At 44.8% G+C, this 23,421-nt stretch overlaps 4 protein-coding genes across 9 annotated transcripts in view; 3 read left to right on the forward strand and 1 right to left on the reverse strand.

Annotated features, from left to right (window-relative positions):
- On the reverse strand, positions 1 to 7,549 carry LOC142083576 (cilia- and flagella- associated protein 210-like). Its single transcript, XM_075153166.1, has 9 exons — positions 7,479 to 7,549; positions 6,116 to 6,342; positions 5,648 to 5,821; positions 5,360 to 5,553; positions 4,247 to 4,403; positions 3,127 to 3,266; positions 2,091 to 2,283; positions 1,354 to 1,518; positions 1 to 857 (listed from the first exon to the last, which is right to left on the reverse strand). The coding sequence occupies exons 1-9, from the start codon at positions 7,525 to 7,527 to the stop codon at positions 543 to 545; spliced, it is 1,614 nt and encodes a 537-aa protein (XP_075009267.1). The 5' UTR covers positions 7,528 to 7,549; the 3' UTR covers positions 1 to 542.
- Positions 7,191 to 10,017, forward strand: PHOSPHO2 (phosphatase, orphan 2). Of its 3 annotated transcripts, none has more exons than XM_075153176.1 (2): positions 7,191 to 7,272; positions 8,692 to 10,017. In XM_075153176.1, the coding sequence occupies exon 2, from the start codon at positions 8,694 to 8,696 to the stop codon at positions 9,417 to 9,419; it is 726 nt and encodes a 241-aa protein (XP_075009277.1). In that variant the 5' UTR covers positions 7,191 to 7,272; positions 8,692 to 8,693; the 3' UTR covers positions 9,420 to 10,017. The 3 variants fall into 3 exon arrangements, with proteins under 3 accessions (XP_075009277.1, XP_075009276.1, XP_075009278.1); XM_075153175.1 differs by lacking the exon at positions 7,191 to 7,272 and adding an exon at positions 7,526 to 7,652; XM_075153177.1 differs by lacking the exon at positions 7,191 to 7,272 and adding an exon at positions 7,659 to 8,183.
- SSB (small RNA binding exonuclease protection factor La) overlaps positions 7,227 to 23,421 on the forward strand; it is a 24,930-nt gene continuing 8,735 nt past the window's right edge. Inside the window, exon 1 of one of the 4 annotated variants that reach the window (XM_075153167.1) lies at positions 7,227 to 7,272. In XM_075153167.1, coding sequence (XP_075009268.1) covers positions 7,246 to 7,272 — 27 coding nt within the window. In that variant the 5' untranslated portion in view covers positions 7,227 to 7,245. Of the gene's footprint in view, positions 7,273 to 7,604; positions 7,653 to 21,114; positions 21,168 to 21,401; positions 21,520 to 23,421 lie in introns of those variants that run through there. The other 3 variants (XM_075153168.1, XM_075153170.1, XM_075153169.1) reach the window with 3 other exon arrangements.
- On the forward strand, positions 13,643 to 20,937 carry KLHL23 (kelch like family member 23). Its single transcript, XM_075153165.1, has 3 exons — positions 13,643 to 14,965; positions 16,492 to 16,644; positions 17,230 to 20,937. Exons 1-3 carry the CDS (start codon positions 13,753 to 13,755, stop codon positions 17,538 to 17,540), a joined length of 1,677 nt encoding a protein of 558 aa, XP_075009266.1. The 5' UTR covers positions 13,643 to 13,752; the 3' UTR covers positions 17,541 to 20,937.

Below are 23,421 nucleotides of genomic sequence, written 5' to 3' on the forward strand. Positions count from 1 at the left end.
ACAGAGGTAGTTGCAAAATGCTATAAAAACTGCAGTACCATAACTATTCGAACTTTCACACATATTAGGTTGTTTTTTCTTCCCCTGTAGATTCTGTAAAGTTGTTTTGTTTTGTTTTTTTCTATTATGGGGAATAATTAACTGGAAGTGGGCTAGTGAAAAATGTGATCTTTTGCACTGGGAATTTGTATCCTGGGCCTGAAAAAAAAAAAGATCCTGGGACAATGAATTTTTAGAATCATGAATAATAGAAATATAACAGTAATAGTGAGCTTTTGGCTGGAATGTGTTACATTGATGGTCAATTATCATGCATTTCTGTCTCAAGTTTAATAAACTAACTTTCATGAAATACAAGCTGGGGATTTTTGGGAATATAACCAGTCCTCTGGCAATTTTTTTTTTTCCAATGGACTTCCAGATTCATAGCTTATATTCGATATAGATCATTTACAGTTTAACTCTGCCCATAAGGTTCCAAAAGATATTTTTTTGACCACATGAAAACTGCTTCTGCCTTTCCTTGCTGGATAGTCTCAATATTATTTCTTATTTTTAACTTCTTGAGCAGTAGTACAGCTACAATAAGGTAACTGGGTCCCAGCACCATCCTGTGCTTGAAAACTAGTATTTATTCCTTCTCTTCCTTTGGAAAATGACCCGTGTCCAAATCCTCTTCCATCTTTGGATGCTTTGAGAAGAGGATAAAGATGATGTGTAGTCTTGGACTCTGATTCAATTACTTGCTTTGCATAGCTCTGAAATTCATGTTCCTTACAAAGTGCAATAATCTCTCTCTGAGCATCATAGTCCAAATCTGCTTGCTTTTCCTGCTGGTTTTTTGCCTGCTTTTCAGCCTGATGAAGAAAAGGGAATAAAAAAGCTTAGTATTTCTTTCACAACATAACTATCCGTTAAAACTTAGAGAGGGTAAAAGCTTACAGTAGATCTGCGGTGATGTTAGTTGATACTTGGCAAATATCATCCCTCCCCACTTCTCTCCCGTGCCGTACCCCCCACAAAAAGGGTACATTGAGTAGCTGAGTGAACATCAGCATCAGCTGCTGCTCTTTGGTGACCTGCCCAGAAGATACAAGAGGGCAGCAGTAGCAGTACATAATGGCACAGGACAGGATGTGATCTGTCATTGCAAACCAGCCTTGACTTGCACCACTGCTCTGTATGCACTGTGGAGCATCCATGATTTAAAAAAGACAAAACCAAATAAAAAGCCCCAAACAAAACACAGCAAGCTGCTTCTCCCTCTCTTCCTCTCAGGCAGGAGCTAGGGCTGTTTGTTTAGATGTGTGCTTCTTTCTGAAGGGGCTGACAGGGTACAGCTCTTCTACCTACCATTTGCTGGACCTGAATTTTCTGTACTTCCATGTTTGCGTCACGTTGTCTTTGTTTCTTGGCTTTTTCCATTTCCAGGTAGATGCGGTTCTTTTCCATTAACTCATTAAGTTCTTTTTTACCCTCTGCTTTTTCCTCTCTCTCCTTTTCCACTTTCATCTTCATCTGTATTTTACAAAATACATAAAAGAGGTTAACCAAGGAGCTAGCCTGCTAGTTTGGAAGTCGTATCTTTCAGCAGAAGCAGCCGTGTATCAGTGTTCTAATAAGCACGGTCATTTGGCTGGCCAGTGTCCAATTCCAGGCTTTTCAGCAGCCCTGGCAGATGTGCACCCAACACAGAAGTGGGAAAGGGAGAGAAGACCCCACGAAAGATGTCAGCAGACCTGATGAAGCATGCTGATGCATGGCACCAGAGCCACCAGCTGTGATCTGGGCCAGGCTCCTCAGCTGGACAGTAGATCTGTCTGGAAAATGTTTGGACAAATTACCAACAATTATAGAGCCTTCCAGCTCTAATTTTTTGAGAGAGGATCATCACATGTACCACTTGCACCTTTCTTAAGGAGTTGGTTCTGAAACTATAGATGGTAAATACGAGAGGCAGCTGCTAAGTGAGAACTTGCATGTGTGTCTCACTCAAGACAACTGTGCTAGAATCGATGGTGTTTCTAAAAGGTATTCAGAAGTACAAGTATATGACAGAAAGAGGAATAAGAACAGGCTAGGTTTCTTACCACAGTGGCTCTATGTTCAGCAATAGATTCAATGGCTGCCTTTTCTTTTGCTTCTTTCTCTTTGCGTTTTTTTTCTTGTTCAGCTTCTTTTTTTGCAATGTCTCTAGCAAGACGATCATCTTCCTTCTTTAATGCCTCATTCATTTGTACAGCTAATTGGCTAACAATTTTGTCCTGATGTTCCTGTGTTAGTCTGCAGAAGAACATGAGCTACCATGACATACGAGGGTACACACCTGGGTCTACCTGAAGCATTACTGCTACCAAACTCAGCAATCCTGCTTCTAGTCTCTCCTCTTGCCACACAGGCCAGCCCGCCCATCCAACTCCTTGATCTCCTTGTGTTCCTCTTGTTTTATTTTTTTAAAATTATCTGATTTAGCAAATAAATGTTCCCTGTATTCTTGTAACACTAGCTTTCTGTTGCAATAATGAGCTGGATCACTTGGGGAGGAGTCTGCCTAGCATCTTGCCATCAGGAGAGAAATGGTGGGAGTATTGGCCAGAAGCAGGAAGAGAAGGGAGCTCTTGCATTGGCTCAATGGTATCTTCATGCTGTACCCTCACTGTTAAATTGGTAAACCATCTTCCCTTAATAATAACCCAATGTAATTAATTAATATAGGTGCCTAGTTAAGAAGTCAAATTATTTTTCTTGATCTGACTCAGGCAAATATAGCTTATGCCCAGAAATACTTTCATCAAGGATTTTAATTGTTTTTAATTGTTGAGGAGGTGGAGGCTTGGCAGGCCATATGGAAAATCAGTGTTCCCAACACACTGGTGTAGAGCTTTGCACTTCCGTAAGTCTTTGTACTTTGAAGGGCAGAGAGATCGCTCCCGCACACACCTATTACTAAAGAACCTGTGAAAGAATTTCCTTTTTCTCCTGAATTCTCTACTCTCCCTATCAGTAGAATTTAATTTTTAGAATAACTGTAGTTTGTGTTACATCATCAGTTTGAAAGATTTTAATATTATGACTACAGTATAAATTTTAGTTTATTTACAATTTATACTCTAGCTTTGTACCTACCTACGCATTTCAGCTTCTTTCTCTTTTACCAGCTTGGCAATAGTTTCCTTTGCTTTAAAATGAGCTTTAATCCGATCATCTTCTTCCATTTGTTTTTGTTCCTCTACTGCTTTGATCATTTTCTGGTCAGTTACATGCTCCTGCATGGGTAAAATGGTCCCCATGTAACAGATGAAGTATAGAAAATCTGGGCCTGGGGTAGCAACTTAAAATAATCACTCCCTACTCTCTCTCTTAGTGTTTCTTTCAAAGAAATAAGAGAGGAAATGGATTCTCAGTACTTCCACTTACTTCTGCTTCCCTGTTCAAATGTCCACGAAGAGGAGATAGTACATATGAGGAAGAAGGGGAATTGTGCATCGAACAGCTGCTTCTCCAGCCCATTACACAAACAAATTGCTATGCAATGTAGTAAGCATTATCCCTTGCTCCCATTCACACACGTGGGAGAGGGGGATGTTGAAAGGAATGGGACTGTGCAACCCCCACCAACACATACACAGACCGTGCTCCCAGTCTGAGAGCTTAATCCAAATCATAGCTGAAGAAGAGTTTTCTATAATTTTATGTAAAAAACCAACTCTCTTTTGTATGCTGACCAGAACTGTTCTGAAGCATTTCTAGATTGCATTTAGCAAGATGCCTTTAAAGGTAGAGAGAAGGCAGCACATCTTGACTAAATTTCTAAACCTCTCCAATCATAAAGGGAAAGACAAGTTAAAAAGACACTGTTATGTTCAGACTCAGGCTATTCGCTCTTCCTAACAAAGAAAAATGGGCTTAAACCAGTAGATATGTGGAACTTAAATCCAGTTCTCAAATCAAGGAGAATATTCCTTGATGTCCACAGCAAACTTTTTAATCATAGACATCAAAGCATCAGGTGCCAATGTCCCTTCCGCTGAGAGAAGGGACCTGCCTCCAAGAGGCCTTTCTCAAAAGCACAGAGGAAAGACATGGCCTGCAACGGGCAGGGTAGGCGTATGATCCAATGCTACTCAAGCTGTCAGCGAACCTCCTGTTGCCAGTAGGACCATTTAGATACATGAATGCTATCGTTTCACTCCAGGCAGCCAAGGTGAAACAAGCGTTTTGAACTCTCTGCTTTCCTGTTACTTACGTGGAACAGCCTCTGGCGCTCAACTTTTTCCTCCTGTTCCTTTTCCATTCTTCTCTGAGTTTCCAGTTGGTACAATTGGTTCAACCTCTGTATTTGTTCTCCTTCCCTTTTGTCTTCTAGCTTGGCCAGAGCTGCCTGATGCTTGTGCTCCTTTATTCTGAATCAGGAAAAGGAGTTGAATAAATGGGCTAGGGATCACATAAAGTAATGAACAGGTAGGGGTTCTGCATAACCATAGGTACCTTGCACTGAAGGATGTGATATTTTGAATTGAAGGTGGGTAGAATATCAGAGGTGAAAAATAGCATCATTGTTTGTAATGGTAACCCTCAATCCTCTGACCAGAAATCAGCTATGGTATGTTCACAGATCGCAGTCTGATGGTAACAGGTTTTATCTGGATGACCCGTTAGCACCACTGCATTCATAACATTCTGGCCTATCTCCGCAGCATCCTCAGTGAACAAGATTTCCCCAGTAAGCCCCACCGTATCTATGCTTCTCCTTCTGGACATGCAGGCAACAGCTTAAACTGGTAGTGTCCTGTACTAAGTTCTGCAAGGCTTTATGTGTTGGACCTGCAATAAGTGAGACCAGACTTTGAACCCTTCCTCTGCCTCAGGGAATTTGATTTCTTCTATCAAACCACCAGGGCCAGTCCTATAAATACCATTGGGGACCCATCCATAAGGTTTCTGTAAGAGCTGAGAGAAAGAATGGAGGTGGCAGTGATGTGTTCTCTTGATGCGTTCTCTGGAATCTAGTTATGGGCAAATGGAAAACCTGGTTTAACCTTTTCCTTTTCTGGGACCGAAACTGAGTTAAAATACACTTTCAGTAAGAACTTTTGAATAGTGATTTGACTAAAACCTATTGATGCCTACCAGAGGCGATTTTACATGCAGACTGTTGGCAAATAAAAGACACTGTATATCACAGCTTTTCCCTTTTGTGCAAGGTCTTTTGTGGCACTCTGGATTTTTCTTTTAAAGTGTCCCATTTGTGAATCAAATTATTAGTAAGCTTCTGTAAAAACCTTATAGAATGTATTTGCGAGAAGAGAGTTTAAAGTAAATAATAAAGTAGGGTTACTTTTGATTAATTATTACTTACTGTTCCAGCTGATCTCTGCGTAGTGCCTGTTGATTCATATAACGCTGATGTGCCTTTTCTTGCTCTCTGAGAATAGCTTCTTTACGTTCATGTTCCTTTTCTTCATCCTTCTTTTTGTTAACATCTGACTTTACCTTTTTAAATTCAACTTGAGCATCTCTTTCTTTTAGGACCTCAGCAAGTAGAAGTGCACTCTGCAAGAGAACATTTAAAGTAATTTGCATGTTCAGAAGTGTCTAAAGAAATTCAGTACAATTTGAATTTAAAAATTATAAGTTGTCAACAAACATGCAACCCTTTCACTCTTTCATTCTGATAGTATAGGTAGGTTTTTGCTTGATCAATAGCTTCCTTCCGTTTTGCTGCTTGGAACTGTTCTTCTTCTAAATCAAGTAACTTTCTTTCTTCCTCTTCCCTTTCTTCACGTAATTGTTTGGCTTTAAGTTTCCGTTGTGCCAGGCCCTACAGTGCAGATAAAATTGGAAATCACATTTAAAGCACATGGATTAAAAACTTGTAAACTATTCTGAGGGTGATGTACTCAATGTTTGGTTTTTTTTTAATTTTGCATTTTAGCTTTAATTAAAAAATTTAAATGTTGATGTTAGATGTTAAATGTATTTAAATGGAGTTTAGTTAAAATACATATTTAAAAGCAAATGTTAAACAAAGGGAGTACAGCTAGAAATGTTACCATGGGTGGTTTTGCATATATGAAAATGAATCCCTTTGTTTACAAATGTATCTTGTACTTACCATAATGGTATTGGGCCAGTCTTTTACAGCCGCTTTGGAGCGTAAGTGCATTTCTTCCCGTTCTTTCTTCTCAGCAAGGATGCGTGCTGCTTCTCTAGTTCTGCTGCCAAGATTACCCTGAATCCTTTCCCATTCTGCTTTTGGCAATACAATTACCTGATGAAGATCTACTTCATTTGGAAGAAAATATCCATCTAGAACATTATTTTCTTCCAAATGATGTGACGCTGTGCAGAGGGAAGAAAGGATACTGAGGTTACTTGATATCAGAAAACCCTATATTCAAACCTGTATCAGGATTTGAATTCCTGCATAGTAACAACACTAAGTTTTCCCAACAGGTTCTCTCCCTAAACCAGTACCCCAGAGCTAAGACAGGGTGTCTGTATCTGTAGTCTAACTATGACCAGTGTGTGTACTTGGGCTGTGGCTGAATGACTTAACTGTTTGTATGTCCCCATCTCTGTTTGTTTGTAAGTACAGGTTTGGCTTGTGGTAACTAACACTTTCCAGGCAGTACTTGGGCATGATCCTGAGAACAGCCGGGACCAGGGAGCATTCCCAAAAGGAAAGGGGGGATATTATTGAAGCCATTTTTCTGGCTGGATGAGACAGCAGTTTGGGCACAGGCTGTGCCTTACCACCCTTGTCCTGCGCACTCATCATATTTACTAAAATAGATTTGGCTTGTAGAACAGTTTCTTGATTTGTTGGAAAGATTAGCATTTCTTTCCTGTATTAGGCTTGCATACACATGTGCATGCATAAATACAGCTTTCCTAAGTTTTGTGAAACGCCCTTCAAACTGTCACCAGTATTTTCGAAGGAAATGGCACTCTGTATGGAGGGATGTCCTGTTAGAAATTCTACTTGTTCGTCTGATTTGCAGCAGACTGACATGCCATGTCTAAAACATAAGGAGACTTTCTCTTACAGCGATACTTATGTCAAAGTCTGTTTTTCAGATGCAGTTGCTAATCTGAGTGTCTTATGGTGGGGACCAGACCTGATCTTCTCCCTCTGTCCAAGGTGAAGGCAGCCTTGCCAAAAGTAAACGTACACTGAGACACTGCTCCCTAGGGACAGGGAACGGCCAGGCACCCAGTTCTTCTCGAACTTCCAGCTGTCGCATGATACTGTACCTCCACTGGTTTCAGGTCAGTTCTTTCTAGGCAATTCTAGAAACACCCTGTCGCCTTGTCTGCAGCTGGGAGAGCAGGGGGAGGTTTGGGGAGAGTCACCCTGGACACGGGGACAAGGAACACCCCTACAGCCTGCCGGAGCCGTGTGCAGCCGGTGCGGCTACGGGCTCGGCACTGCCCTCCCCCCGGGTCCCGGTGCTCGCGGGGGGAGCCCCACTCACAGGCCAGCTGCCGCCTCCCGCGGGGGAGCCCGGGCCCCGCCGCCGCCATGGCCCCGAGCCGCGCCGCCTGTGTACGCGCGCCGTTGCCTGGCAACCCGGCGGCGGGGAGTCACGTGATGACGTGGACTGGAGGCACGTGGCGAGCTGAGGGAGCCGGAAGCGGCGGGCGCGGAGGTGGGTCGGGGGCAGTGCGGCCCTTGGCGGGTGGTGCGCGCCCCGCGGGTCGTAACGGCCCGGCCCCGCCCCTCCCCTCCCCTCCCGGGCTTTAGGTCCGCTGCCGAGACCCCCGTGCGGTGCTGCCGCCCGGCTTCCCCCCAGCCTCTGCCAGCTGCTCGGGCGACCCCGGTGCCCCCGCCGGGGTGGCTGCTCTGCTTTCCCCCTCGGCTCGGTCGTTGCTCCCCGGGCGGGCGGCGGCAGCAGCCGCTGTGCTGCGGTTGGGAGGGCGCTACTTCTGTGGCTGCGCGGCCTGCTGGCTGCGGGCGCCGGGGAGCTGGCCTGAGGGACGCCTGGGGCTGAGGAAGCGGCAGTGCTCGTGGTGCGGGTGTGAGAGAACTTGCCTGTGAGGGAACGGCTCTCGGTACCAGATGAGGTGTCTCCTGCTCCCAGGGATTTCGTAGCCCAGGGGTGGGCTGCAGGGACTGAAGGTGAAGGACTACAGCAAGCAGACCGGTTGATTTTTTTTTTTTCCCAGATCCACAAATGGCGGTATTTCTTTTTGTTGGCTGCTTTGATTTGGTGTGTCCTTGTTAAAAAGTCTGGCTCCATCTGTTCAGTAGTAGCTTCCTTTCAAAATACCTCTTAAGGTGTTTTGCCAAGAGAATGCCAGTTTGGTTGCGCTGGCAAGTGATAATGGAGAAATTTAGAACTGTCGGTCACATTGATGGTGCATGAGTACTGGAAGATTGACACTGTGCTAGCAAGTATTAGTAACTATGCAGCATGAGTTTAGATACTTTCACATTGTCTATTTTAAACAGAGGTTTGATACTGAACTAGAACTTTGACCTTTACAGACTGCTTTTTTAGCTTCCACACAACTTCCCATAGCTGTAGTGGCCATAAATAGTTTACTTTGTTTAGATATTTGTCCTAATGCTTCATTTTCTTGCAGAATTTTTCTCTTCTGAGCACAAGATGAGGGTAGGAATTCAGTACTTTTGTTTATATAAATAATTCTCTTTTTTTGTTTGTTTTGGAAACTATTTTCTGACAGCTATGAAATTTCTGTTGGTTTTTGATTTTGACCATACAATCGTAGATGAAAATAGTGATACCTGGATTGTGAAATGTGCTCCTGAAAAAAAACTTCCTAATGGATTAAGAAAATCCTACCGACCAGGACACTGGACAGAATATATGGGCAGAGTCTTTGTCTACTTGGGAGACAATGGCATCACAGAAGATGAGATGAAAAGAACTATGACAACAATTCCTTTCACTGCGGGAATGGTAGATCTTCTGGGTTTTATTGGCGAGAACAAAGAGTTCTTTGACTGCATAATTGTTTCAGATTCTAATACAGTATTTATTGACTGGATTTTGAAAGCTGCTGACTTCCATAAGGTGTTTGATGAAGTGTTTACAAACCCTGCAGCATTCAGCAGTACTGGCTATCTTACTGTACAGAACTTCCATGCTCACCATTGTGCAAAGTGCCCTAAAAACCTTTGCAAAAGGAGAGTTTTAAAAGAATTTCTAGATAAACAGTTGGAGCGAGGAGTAAGTTACACACAAATTGTATATATAGGTGATGGTGGGAATGACTTATGTCCAGTAATGTTTTTGAAGAAGGATGATATTGCTATGCCTAGGCGGGGGTATACCTTGGAGAAAAAGATTTCTCAGCTGGCCCAAAATCTCAGTCCTGTCGAGTGTTCTGTTCTCGTTTGGTCATCTGCTGCTGAAATTATGTCTCATCTGAAAGTGCTTATAAAGGAATAATTCAAATGATAAAAGGAAACTAATACAGTTATATTTTATCTTCCTGGGAGAGAAAAACTGCATGTGTATAAAAGCACAAAATTGTAAAATTGGGCTGTTATCTGAACTTAGGTTTTTTAAACACAATATAAAACTGTTTATGTTCAATCTTGGCAATAGTGGGAAAGTGAAGTTAAAATGGCTTTCTAACATAGTACACATTCCAACATAAGTGGAGGAGTGGGGTTGCAAGAGGAATTGCTGTTATTATTGGTCTTTCCCCTCCCCCCCAAGCCTTTACCGACTATATAACTGACCTTTTCTGTTCCACGTGCTCAGGGGAAGGAGTAGGCTTAGTGCACAAAAGAATTAAAGTCTTTACTTACAAAACATTAGGTGCCAGGAGCATGGTTCCGGAACTGTTAGCTTTTATACTTCTTTGATCAGGATAAATGTTTGATTTTGTAAATTATTTGGTATGCTTGTAATCTTGTTTGATCTGAAGATGCATTTATATTTTCAATATACGAAATATTTTACCAAACAAAATTACTTTTTAATAGTTTGTATTATCTTGTATTGTAAAGACAATAAAAGTTACTGTTGCTGACAAAAGCAACACACCTGATTTGTGTAATGTATTCTGCTGGCCTGCGTGTCATCGGGCACCTGTTCTTGTAAGGGCCTGGAGAGAGTGAACACAGGTGTAGGTGTCAGCCTTTGGATAACACCTTCATTTATTTTATCAGTCAGACCCCTCCTCTTCTGGAGAGCAGTAAGGACATTGCTGTTCTGTTTAAAGAAAAGTCACTGACCCGTTCTCCTGACTGCTGCCCTGACAGTATGCTGCTGCCACTCCGTATAGAGCTAACGCTGGTTTGATCCTCCGTGCTCACAGCTCTGAGTCAGCCAGGTGCTTTTTTCTTGCTGGGTTTCTGCTGCAATGTACAGGCCCACAGAATTGTGCATATGTATACATGTTTACACTGATTTTACCTATTTACTCTCGTCCATATCTATAGTATAATGCTCTCTTACAGGCTAGAAAGGAACATCTGTGTCCATTTTAACTTTTTAACAGAATTGTTCTGGCTTTAAATAGTTTAAGGAATTGTTTGTGAACATGCAGTCTTTCTCTTTACCACTCACAGCGAGAGGAGCCCCAAGAGTTGGACTATGCATACAGAGATATTAAAAATAAGTCTCATTGAAGTTAAATAATGTATTTTCATGCCAAATGTTTTCCTTCTTACAGTCCCACAAAAGGTCCAAAATGGTGATGTAGTCTGCTATTAAATTGATGTCTGGTTAGCTTAAGTGCCCTAATAACTGAAAAATTAGTCGAACTTCTGCGGTTCGGTTGCAGATGTCTGAGATGTAGCTCAGCAGCCTCCGATTGCTGTAGCTGTCTTCCTCTGTTTTCTGTGCAGCATTTTTCTCATTTTTTACCGACACTTGATGTTGTCACTATCTTCCTTTTCTCAGTTGAAGATTTTTAGGAGTGGTCTTGCCTGTTCTCAGGCTGATAGTGTGTATAAATCAAGATTTCCTTTGACTGCTTCCTTGTAAATGGTCCTGCTTTTAGCCCTTTACCTATTTTAGTGAATTGTAGAAAGTTGCTTTGAACAGTCTGTTGTTTAAGATGTCCAGAATAACACATCTGAGTTCTCAGGAGCATTGCTTTAATGATGGATATTTGATAGGTGCCTGAGATGTTTGTATTAGAGATCTTACCCTATTGTCTTATGCAAGGGCATGAAGACAGCATCTGAAGAACTGGTGGGTCTCAAACTGTGACAGGTCTAAGTTGTCTGATTTACAGGTCATACAAAAGAATGGTAATGGCTGTTGCATAGTACAGTTTTGTATGGTTATGTTTTTTTTTTTTAACTTATGTGTCTCTCCCATTCTAAATGTGCTGCTTAATGTTCCAGATTCTGTGCTGGTCTCTTCTGTGCTTTTCAGAACTTAGTTTTGAGACAGCTTGCTTTCAGTTTGTCCACAGATCTCGGTTACTGCTTACTTAAAAACAAACAAACAAAAAACTAGTATATGAATAATTATTTAGCTTTTTCTTCCACTTATATTAACTATTGTTCTTTTAGCTTTAAGGAACCTACCTTGTAGTTTGCTGTGAGAGTGAGAAATTGAGTGAGAAATTAATCTTCCTGCTCAAAAAGGGGTGTTTTGTGGTTTTGATGAAAGTACTGAAGCAGGAGTTGAGAGTAGATTAAGCAAAGCAGACTACTTGAAATATTAGCTATTATGATCTGATCACTTCAAGTAGAGGGTCGAGCTGATGCTATTTGCTAGACAAAGTGCATGTTGGAGACAAAAGAAATTTTTCAATTCCAGTAGGTAGGCCATTAAGCTATTAGTATGAGGTCTTGGGTGTTTTTTTCCTCTTAGTAAAAGAGAAGAGAGAACTTTTTGAAGCACCACAATTAACACATTTTTCCACATTTGGGTATAAGGGAGGGGAGATAAGTATCTCCAAAGGGTGAAGCTGGTTTAAGATGGTAACCCAGCCAAAAGAGAAAGGGAGAAGCTCCTTGAAGGGACGCGTGTTCAGTACTTGGTCCTGCTGACTTCCAGGCTTGCTGGCGGTTTAAGTCAACATGCTCTCTGGGAGGGAGTTGACTTGGGTAAAGATGTTATGAAAAGAAATGCATAATGGAAGGCGTGTGTGTGTATGGGAAATTTTCTATATGGTAACGGATCTGCTGTTGTACACCTATGAAGAGTACTTGGCCTTAGTGTTATGTTCTAGTAGGATGGCCAAGACCTGGGAGAAGTTCCTGCTTGTCCATAGGAAGCTGATGAAATGGAAAGTGTAACACCACAGCAAAACAAAGCTGTTGGCATGGGGATGTATAAACAGACTCAGGGCCGTACAAGGGAACGCTCCAGAGAAAGAAATGGAGTGAGTAATGTAGCTGAGGGACAGACCCGGGTCAGAGACGCAGGGCTACTGCTAATTCTTAGGTTGCACCACAAAACTCTGATTTCCTGGGCTAACAATGCATCAAGAGTGGTTGAAAACTGAACACAAAGATGTGTGAAGGGTTTGTTGTTTTTTATTTAGATCGGCTTATTTATGTCTCATGTTACTATGTAAAGGCCAAAGGCAAGTTTGAGTCCTGTGGCACGGTTAGCAGAGGACTGTGAGGAAGGATGGCAGAGGGGTATGTATACATTTTCCAGTTGAGATTCTTTCTGTAGTTCATGCTAAACAATCTGTGTAAAGCAGGAGCTCTCCTTTTGGGTATTGCTGGCACTTAGCTGATAATAACAAATAGCCACCTCCTTTAGGTAGGAGAAACCGCTGCCAGTCCTTTCAGTCCAGCAGAGTTCTGGCAGGGCAAGGGGAGCCTGGCTGCTGGATCCAAAGGATCCAAACCCTGCTGCAGGTGAAGGAGGGAGCACAGCTGCTTAACCCCAGAGGATGCTGTGCTTCAAATACTTTTAAAAGCCTCCATTGCAGAAAATGTTTTGCTAGCAGAGAAGAAAAAGACTTCTTAAAATGTGAACTGCATTTTCAGAAGTGGTAAAAGCCAATATAACCACCTTCCTGAATAATTTGCTCATAGTTGGAGTCTGTTTGTCAGCATAGTTTGTGACTGCCCTTTGCACCTGCCAGGTGCAGATGTGTGAGGAGAGCTCTGGCCGCCCCCTCTCGAATCTCGTCCTTCTGTAATAGGGGAATCCCGGAGCTTGCTGCCCCTCCCAGCATCGCTCCTCCTGGGAGAGCGGGGTGCCTCTGCGGGAGGCGGCTCCAGGTCGCTGTCGGTGGCAGTCAGAGGCCCCCTTGCTTCGTTGTGTGGCTGAGTGCCACCAAGCTGGTGACGCTCCCCAGGCATCTGCTTCTGTCCCTATCGCGGCCGGGCCTCATGTCATCGTCGCGGTCAGCCTTTGAACCCCCTGCCCCGGGGCTGGGGAGCGCCAGCGCAGCGCCAGCGGCTCAGGCCGCAGTTTCCCCGGGGCGAGCCGGCGGGCGGGGGCCGGGCTGGCCGCCGGGGCTCGCTGACCTCGCGGAGGGGTGCGCGGGGGCGGGCAGGCGCCCGGGGCACCAAAATAGGAGCTGCCGCTGCAGCCCCGCCGCCTCCCGCGGGCCGCGGCTCTTCCGAAGATGGTCACGGGGCCGCCGCGGGGCCGGGGGCGCCCCTCGCCGCGGCCGCGCTCCGCCCGGGCGTAAGTATCGAGCCGGGGAGGCTGCGCGGGCGCGGGGCGGGCCCGCAGCCGGAGGGCGGCGGGGCTTCGCGGAGCGGCTCTCCGGTCCGCGGGCGGGGCGCGGACAAAGCCGCGGGGAGCCCGGCGCGTCCCGGCTGCCCGCTTTTGTGCGCGGGTGACGGCGATGGCAGCGGCCGGGCAGGAGGAGTACGCGTACCTCTACACGGACTCCTCTCACCCCGCCGGCTTCCTGGCGGCGTTCCGGGCGTTTTACCTGGACGGGCTGTTCACCGACATCAGCCTGCAGTGCGCTTCGGGGGTCATCTTCCACTGCCACAGAGCCGCCTTAGCGGCTTGCAGCAGTTATTTTAAAGCCATGTTCACAGCCGATATGAAAGAGAAATCTAAAAACCAGATCAGACTTCCCGGGCTCAGCCATGCCGTACTGGAAGCCCTCCTGAATTATGCATACACATCACAGATCCAGATAACAAAGAGAAATGTCCAAAGCCTGCTCCAGGCTGCAGACCTCCTCCAGTTCGTGTCAGTAAAGAAAGCCTGTGAGCAGTTTCTGGTGAGGCACTTAGATACTGACAACTGCATAGGGATGCACTCCTTTGCCGAATACCATGGTTGCTCGGAGCTGGAAAAAGAGTCCAGGAGGATATTGTTATGGCAGTTTGAAGAAGTGTGGAAGCAGGAAGAGTTTCTGGACATTGGCAAGGAGAAGCTCTCTTATATTCTCTCCAGAGAGAATCTCAATGTTTGGAAAGAAGAGGCAGCCATTGAAGCTGTCGTTAAGTGGGTTGCACACAACGTGGAAGAAAGAATTGAAGACATCTATGAACTGCTGAGCTGCATCAAAGTAGACTTAGATAACATGTATTTGAGGTCAGCTTTAAGCCTACAAAAAAAATGCCGACTGAATGACAATAAGATAAGGTCACTCATATACAGTGCCCTGAACCTCAATCCCAAAGGTCTTTCCAGAAGACCCACAGCAGCCATGTATGTGATTGGAGGATATTACTGGCATCCCTTATCAGAAGTGCATGTTTGGGATCCTTTAACCAACGCATGGATCCAGGGAACAGAGATGCCAGATCACACGAGAGAGAGCTATGGGGTCACTAGCTTGGGACCAGACATATATGTGACGGGAGGTTATAGAACAGAGAGCATCGAAGCCCTTGACGCCGTGTGGATATATAACAGTGAGAGAGATGAATGGACAGAAGGCTGCCCCATGCTTGACGCGAGGTATTACCACTGCGCAGTTTCCTTGGCTGGCTGCATCTACGCGTTGGGTGGTTACCGAAAGGGAGCTCCAGTGCAAGAAGCTGAGTTCTACGATCCTTTAAAAAAGAAATGGCTTCCTATTGCAAACATGATCAAAGGTAGGTAAGCTTTTGTACAGCGTCTGCCTCAAATGTCGATCCTTTTGTGTTTGCCGCTTTTAAGTGCTGGACGCATTTAGGGTTTGATCCAAGTTCTAGTGAAGTCCATGGGAATCTCCTGTTAATGTTGGTGAGCTTTGGTTCAGACCTTTACTACCTGAACGACTGCAAACATCCAAACACTATGCTGGGCTCTGCCACAGAACACTAGGGTCGAAAAGCAAGTGGTAGTCTCAGTGTAATTTTGCCTTTTCAGGAGTAAAATTTCTCTTCAGATTAGAAAGAAATCAGAAAGTTACCTGGTATTAGATGGTAGATGGTCATTCAGTAGATGGTCAAAGAGCAAGCTTCAATAAAAGGATTGTATTATTTTAATATAAGACCAGATTACTAAGATTTTCTGTGCAATCATTTATAAAGGTGTCATCTTCATTTAAAACTTCTTGCATGCAGCTTCCTCATATTTCAGTGTATCATCTGTTCAGGATCCTTAATTTAATCTTCAGTGTGAGGATAATGAAAAGCACTAATACCTGTTTCTAGGAGCCAAAATAGTGATCTATTAAAAATGTATGAATTTGGATCATAGCCTAACTAAAGGGTATTATTTTGTTATAAAATTTATAAACAATTATACATTTTATCATACATTTTTATAAATTAATGCAATTATTTACAATTAATTATAAAATTTTACTCTAAGTTGATGCAACATAGTATTTTGCTACATACATGAGAGTTTTTGGAGGTATCTCTAGCAGGAAAAAATACTTATGCTCCTACAACTTTCTTCATTGTTTGTATATTTTCCACAAACGTTGCTATTAGTCTCTTTTTATTTCCTTTGATAATAGGAATGCTACACTAATACAGTGAGCAGTTACACATTCTGTGGAGTTGTTTCGTCCCGTTTTCTGTGTGAAACTTCTTAGATGCTTAAAAAAACCACACTAATTTCCTAATTTTGGTCCATTTTATCTTGCCCGATCCCTTGTTTTATTTTGTTTTGTTCTCCTAGAGACAGAGTTAACATGGCTCCGTTCTGTTTGTGTCCTTGTTTATACAATAGCATAATTAGTAATACCATGAGAGAGACTAAAAGTGTCAGAAAAGATACCCCGAGACACTGAATTATCTCAGCTCCCATCGTCTTTGTCCTTGCCATATGAGTGACTTCAAAAAATCTCTTTAACTTAGTGAAATATTGAAAGTAATTCCCTATTCCAAAACCAATGAGACAATGTGTCTTTAATTACTGCATAAAAATTCTGTGAAATGTTGTGTGGCTGTATTATATGCAATATGTATCCATTACTGCAGTTTTATTTAGTTGCTCTTGACTTATGCTGATAAAATAAGGTGTCTTGATAAGTTTATTTAATTTCACATTCAGTTAAAAACTTGCAAGCATAATTTCACCCTAAAATATTAATTAACAAGTTATTTGAAATGGGATTATGGATGGAAGTGCCCATGGTTATTGTGTGCAGTCTGAAGGTGTGTTGTGACTTTCACGCTGTGTACAGGTGTTGGAAATGCCACCGCCTGCGTCCTGCATGAAGTCATCTACGTAACCGGAGGTCACTATGGGTACAGGGGAAGCTGCACCTATGATAAAATCCAGAGATACCATTCAGGTAGCAATGAGTGGAGTATAGTCACCACAAGTCCACATCCAGGTAAACAATAATTTCTGTAACAAGCGTAGAGCTTGATTTTGATTACTTGTATCTGGGAGCCTTTAAGCCCACTTAAGAGTTTCTGGCATGTTCCTAATAAAAGAAGCAATGCCTTTAGGGCAGCAAGGGCCAGGGTGGGATCATCTCCCATTTCCAGATTCTGAGGGGGGAAGGGAAGACCCTCTTTAAGCAGAAAATTTCTGTAGAAATCACTATATAAATATTGAACTAAGGAATGGCTGCATTCTATTCAATAATATAGTAAACTAACTTTCTATAAAATCAATCTATCCATAGGCATTTGGCAAAAATAATTTATATTAATTTTAAAAGGGTTTTCTCTATGTTCTACATTTGGTAACAGTAAGTTTTTAATGCAATTCTCCCTAAGTACTGCTGCTCATGTCTATATCTTCTGTAATGCCTTGAGCTTGCTTTTACCAAGTGTAGCAGAAAATCCTAAGGTGTCTCCTAAGCTCAGTGAAGAACTCAGCCACCCCCAGTGGTGGTCACTGTTGGTCATGTAGCCGCAGTTTAAGTTAACATTATCACGCTGAGTTGAACTGTGTTCCTTTCTTCCTGAAGAATACGGATTATGTTCAATTACATTACAAAACAAGATCTATTTTGTGGGTGGACAGACCACGATCACGGACTGCTATGACCCAGAGCAAAACGAGTGGAAGCAGATGGCTCACATGATGGAGAGAAGGATGGAGTGTGGCGCGGTGGTTATGAACGGATGCATCTATGTAACAGGAGGATATTCCTATTCAAAAGGAACGTATCTGCAGAGTATCGAGAAATACAACCCTGAACTGAATAAATGGGAAGCAGTAGGTAATCTTCCCAGTGCTATGAGGTCACATGGCTGTGTCTGTGTATATAACGTGTAAACATTTAACTTTCATATTGCTGCTACGGAAAACAGCAGATGCAGTACAGTACTGATTCCCTCATGAAAGAGATGTCTAATACAATCTCTTAGCGCTCACCATTAAAAAAAAAGGTATAATTTGTCTTTATTTTAAACAATTCAGAAATATAAATGTGGTAACAAGGTTTCCGTATATTTTTCAGTCCAATCATTCTTTGTCATGAAAGTTTTCAAATGACTCTCTTGTAATACTTCGTGCAGTTATATAGGAACTACTGTGAAAAACAGATTTGCTTTTATTAATCACGGGGTGGAACTATAATCTGGTGCTAAGGTGTGTAAAGCCAAACAAAATACTCTGCATTTCTATGGACTACTGGGCTTAAGATTAAATCTCTGGTACTCCGAAGGTAGCTATAGAAATGGTTCATTGCCACAAGCTAAGCGTGTGGTACATATAGAGCAATATTACTTCGATAACTAGGTTATCGCATCCAGAAATCATGGGCAGTTACAGGATGCCTCTAATTCTACCTTCAAATGCCAGAGCGAAGAGCACAGGCTGGGAATGAGGGAAGAAGTGTCATGCAGTAGCCCCAGAGCACAAGCCGAAAGCGTGCACTAGTCTTCCAGAAGGAGAACGGTGCTCTGCAGTTCGAGGCAGTTTGAGAAAAGTGCTCACTTTGCCATTCTCACACTGTCAGGGCCCTTGAGAAGTAAAAAAAGACTGCATGGCTCTGCAATGGGCTCTTTGGCTGATGCACAGGTATTGGTGATTTTTTTTTCAGGGAAAAGCCTTATCATGGTAACTATTTTTTTAAATCAAATTTAAGATGTGTGTCTTTGTGGAATGGAAGGACGAAATGAGAGAGACTGGAAAGTTGCTAACATCCCCCCAAGATACAAACTTCTCTATTTTGTTTAATACCATTTGGTCTTCTTAGAGTGCTAAATTGTGACTTGAGCAAAGGCGACAACTGAAGAAACTTGTCAAAATATGTTATGCATGGAGAAATTGAATGCTAAGTGGTCCACTGGGTTTATTTATTATTTTTCTCAAAATGTAATACGAGATCTTCAAATTCTGTCTAGAAAGCAACTCGAGATGGGCGGGAAGGTCATAATTTCGTCACCTCTTCACTGGGAGACTCCCGCGGCAGGCTCCCAGCGCAGCATGACAGTGGCAGCACCAGCAGAAAGCAGAATCCATAGGTGGTATTTAAATAGCTGATGTTTTGACCCTGCCGTCCCCAGCCTTCTCACCAGTCCTTGTTTTGCATCCTGCCATGTAGGTAGTAATACAAATGCATTTGAATTGTTATTGCAGTGACTTCTTAGGATTTATTTTCACCTCTTAGCTTGTATAGATGCTGTAATGTGGGGCTTTTTATTAGCCTGGTTCCCTGAGGGAGCAAGGGGCAACTGTGTTGTCTTTCTGTGCATGTGTCGGCTCCCTTCCAACACTGGACTCACTTGTCTGGGTTCAGCCATGTTCTACAGGGAGGTATAGGCCTTAAAAATACACATTTTTTTTTCAGGTTTTATGAAAATTAGGAACAGGATCGAGGGGGGAGAGAGAGACTGAAAGGAAGCACATGAGTTGTATGGAAAGTACAAGATGGCAAAGCCTTCCCAGTGCCGAGGAGGTGGCTGTGAGGAGCGTTCCTGCTCCTTTGCTGCCCCTCACCTGGTCCTGCTTCAGCTGCTGTGGGGCCGCGTGGTCTGATAGCGGTGATCCCAATACAGAAATGCCTCGGGGAGCAGAGAGGCTCTATTAGCCCAGATCAGTTCCCCAATCCAGCTTATAAAATGACAGCAGAAACAGCTGTTAGACGTTGGCATGAGAGGGAGGGACAACACAGGGCTCCGTAGGGTGTGGTGGGAACTTCCTACATCAGCACTGCTGCCAAAAACGAAATTTTAGTTTTACTGGATTTATCAGGTATGATGGAAGCAGCTTTCCAAGCAGGTAAGCCCTGAGTTTGTAATATTTCTTTTTCTTGATCATAGGCATTTTCAACATTTTTTTTGTTCTTTCACATTTTTGTAATATTTCTCGCTTGCATTTGACTGCTGGTAGCAGGCGGCGCTCAACTCTGACCTTTGATGTGAAGTTCTGTGGTGTATATATAGTTCTTGTTTTGATGTCTTTGTGTGTCACCTGACTCTGTCAGAAGCTCAGGTGTGCGTGGGTTCAGCATTTTACTTCGTTAGCCGTCCCACTGAGAGCTATTGAAGGATCCAGTGTAATTTGTTTAAAGACTGTAAAGAGGTGTGGGGAATTGAGCTCTGACGCTGTTTGAAATGCGTGGGCTGGGCAGGTGGGCGAAAGAAATAAAGTGAGTTTGTTTCTCCTGGAAATCTCCACAACCAAGAATTGTTCAAAGGCAGGTGGAGATTTAAAGGACAACGTTGCAAGAGCATGAAGATGATCTTTGTATTGAACAAAGCCGCAGTGAACTCAACGTGTGTATGTAATTTTTCAGTGCAAAATATGTACCCGTGAAGCTTCATGTTTGTCGAAAAACATGAGCATAGAACAGCTGCTCGTGGCTGGCCCTAAGCTTCATTCCAGCCCGTATCCTGTCACCGACAGCCCTAACTTGGTGAAAGGATGTAAGAGCAAGGCAAGGACTAACAAAACCTCTCAGCGTCCACCTGTCTGCTGCTCCTAAACTAGGTGCTTAATGTCGGTGAAAGACAGCGCTGTTCCGGGGTTGGAGCCAGAGTCCACGTTCTCCCTCTGGCACCCTGCAGGCGAGCGATTCACTGCTGCTCGGCCTCAGCGTAACTGCGAAGTGAAAAAAAGGCTTTAGTTCTGACACGCTAGGAGAGCATGTGCTGATCTGGCATAAAAAAAAGCCACTGCGACTTCTGCCCGGGGCTTTGGATAAGTCCTAACTTTTTAGAGATTTTTGAATGCGTTAGAATAAATGGAGTGTAGAAGTTCAGACTTGCTGTTAAATTTTAACTGGTGCTATTTTTTACAATGCCCTTCTAAATTAGCTCCTGGCCGTAGCACATCCCAGGAAAGTGTGTAGCAATCAGGTCTTGAGCAGGGGCAGGAACACGGTTCAGTGAGAGGAACAGGGGTTCTGGCTCCTGGCCGGTAACTTGTGCGTCCTGCGGGAGGTGGAAAGCTCACAGCAGGGGATCTTCAGCCGTCTGTGTTTTTATTACTAATAGTTGCATGTGAACACTAAGTTGTCGTGCTGTCGGACCTGGGTTATGGTAGGCACTGTTTTACTGTTTCACTTGTAAGCTAGAAAATGAACTAATACAGAAGTCGAATCGATTGTTAAGTCAGTACTATTTATTAAAATTTTTACTCCTGTGATCCCCATGTTTGTAGCGCTATAGATGTCTATAACACATCTATAGCACTTAAGTGAATGTTTGTAGTATTTAATAAACGTAAATAGAGCATCAGTGTACACATACAAACTTTTGAGTTACTTTTTCCGTTAATTGTGCAAAAGCACGCGAGCAGGCGCCCTGCACAGCCGGGCCGGTGTCCGGGGCAGACGCCGTGGCCTGCCGGGGTAAGGCACCGCCCCGCCGCAGCCCTTCCCACCGCTGCCTGTGCGTTCCCTGGTGCGAACGACAAGCACGAACGCTTTCCCCGCCTCCCGCTCTCTCTATCCAGGTATCTTTCCCAAGTCGTTGCGGGCACAGGGACCCCTTTGGCCGCGCCGAGGAGCGGCCGCGGGGAGCGGGAAGGGCTGCTCGAGGCGGAGCGTCCGTGGGGCCGGGGCCGGACGCCGAGGCTGCCAGCTGGGCAGCTGCCGGGTCCGCCGCCTGAGACAAGCGGCGGGAGCAACGCGTAGGGCCCTAACCCGCGCAGCCGCCCGCCGCTGACCGCCCCGCCCCGGAAGCGGCGCCCACGTGAGGGGCGGGCGGGCGGCGGCCGCGGAGGCTGCTGGGCGGCGCGGCGCCGATTGCGGCCTTTAAAGCGGCGGAGCGGGGCCGCGTGCGGGCTGCTTCCGGAGCTGCCGCAGGTTTGTGCTCGGGGCGACCTCGCTCCCGCGCCGGGCGGCCGCGCCTGGGGGACGGCGCTGCTCGGGCGCGCTGCGCTCCGTCAGGCCCGGCCCCTCTGCGGAGCGGCGGGCCGTGCCGGGGCAGGGGCCGTGCTGGGGCAGGGCGGGCCCCAACGCGGGTGGCGGGCCCCAGCAGGGGAGCGGCGGCTGGGCCTGCGGGCACGGCTGCTGGCGGGGAGGAGTCCCCGGAGAGGGGGAGCATGGGCTGCCCATCTTCCCCCGGCTCGGGCCGGAGCGCCGTGCGGGGCCCAGCCGTGCCCGGCGGAGGCAGGGCGGGCTGCCGCCGCTCCCCCGCTCGCAGCGGTGCTGCTCAGCCGACGCCGCGGTGGTTATTCGGCGGGAGCCCTCATGCGGTGCCGGGCTGTGCGCGCCCTACCACTGGCTGTTCAGCGCCGCGGGCGCAGGAACGCCGAGGGCGCCGCTCCCGCCCTCCTGCCCCTGCTGCTGGCGAGGGGCCGCGGGCTGCCCCTGCCTGCGGGCGGCCGCGGCCCCGCGGGAGCAGCCCGGAGCGGCGCGCCGGCCGGGCGGGCCGAGGGCAGCGCTCACGCTGCAGCCAGGCTGCTGTGTCCGTGGGGCGGGATCCTCGGCCACGGGGTCGAGGTTGTCCGAAGAGGGGTATGTTGCCGCTGTAGCAGCATGGAAGTGTCTTAGAACAAACTGATGGTCTCCTAGCAGAGACATAAGGTTCAGGAGCTGACATTTCTATCAGTTAAATACTTTTTGTAAGAAATTCCTTCTTATATTGCACTGATTCTACTCAAAAACCAGCTGTGCAAATAACATCTGTGATGATTAGTGGTGGCAGTTAATCCTTACCTTAAATAAAAAGCTGTGTTTTGACGTAAGAATCTGGTCAGAAGGCTCCTGAACAATGCATTGCATGAATAACAGTTCCATTTTACTTTACTGGGAGAAGTTGTTTTTTTTTTAAATAAAGCCTTTCACACTCTCTGTTACAGTAATGGTAAAAGCAGTTAGCCTGCAACTAAGCTTTGTCCAGACCTTAAATCTGTAAACAAAATGACTGATAAGACAAAAATCCATTTGAGAGTTCTTTTGGGATGATCTAGCTAATACAGTGTGGAATCAAATTGTTCTAGTTAAAGGGCTTGACTGTCATTTTCCAATTGTAATTTAAATCTCATGCCTACTTGCATTGTTTTCACTTTGAGTAGTACTGATACAGACTGTTGGCACACAGAAGGAAAAACTCAGTGTGGTCTACTAAGAAAGCACTTACAATAAAATCTGTAGGATTTTGCATGCTGCTCAGACAACAACTGTGGTTGTTCTTCAATGGAGCTAGCTTTTTATCAGCCTTCATTGCTGCACGGCAGCTGAAAACTATTGATCTGGAAGTTGGATCTAGCAGACTAGCTTGTGCCAAATGACTGAGCTAAAGAGTCTGAAGACAGCATGTGCAGCAAGACTAGAATTTCTCTTAAAGTAGAAGGCTGCTTCTGCTTTTATTCTAAATAGGTTAGAGCTTGATCAGTGTCTGAACTGAATTCCACATATGGCAGGCTTGAGTCTTTCTTAGTCTTGCCTTCAGTTTGTTGTTACTTGCAGCTGAACGGGTGCTTTTTAGAAAAACTTTTCCAGGTGTAAGACTTAATCTGAAGGACTTGTCCTAGGTCTTGTGTTGTTTTGCACTTCTGTATGGTTTGGTTTTTACCTTGAAAATACTGCTAAGGAAATAGACTTTGTTTTTCATCTCTTCTTAGCAATGGAGCTGAGGCTTATTATGTGGAAAGCGCGTTGCTGGTTCTGGGTATTTTGGTACCCAGAGTGAGGCAGACTGGGAGAATGGTGCAGTGTGAGAGCTGGGGAAGTGCAAGAATATAACAAGGCTGAAGGAGTTTA

Source organism: Calonectris borealis, chromosome 6, assembly GCF_964195595.1.
Source record: "Calonectris borealis chromosome 6, bCalBor7.hap1.2, whole genome shotgun sequence".
NCBI classification, from domain to species: Eukaryota; Metazoa; Chordata; class Aves; order Procellariiformes; family Procellariidae; genus Calonectris; species Calonectris borealis.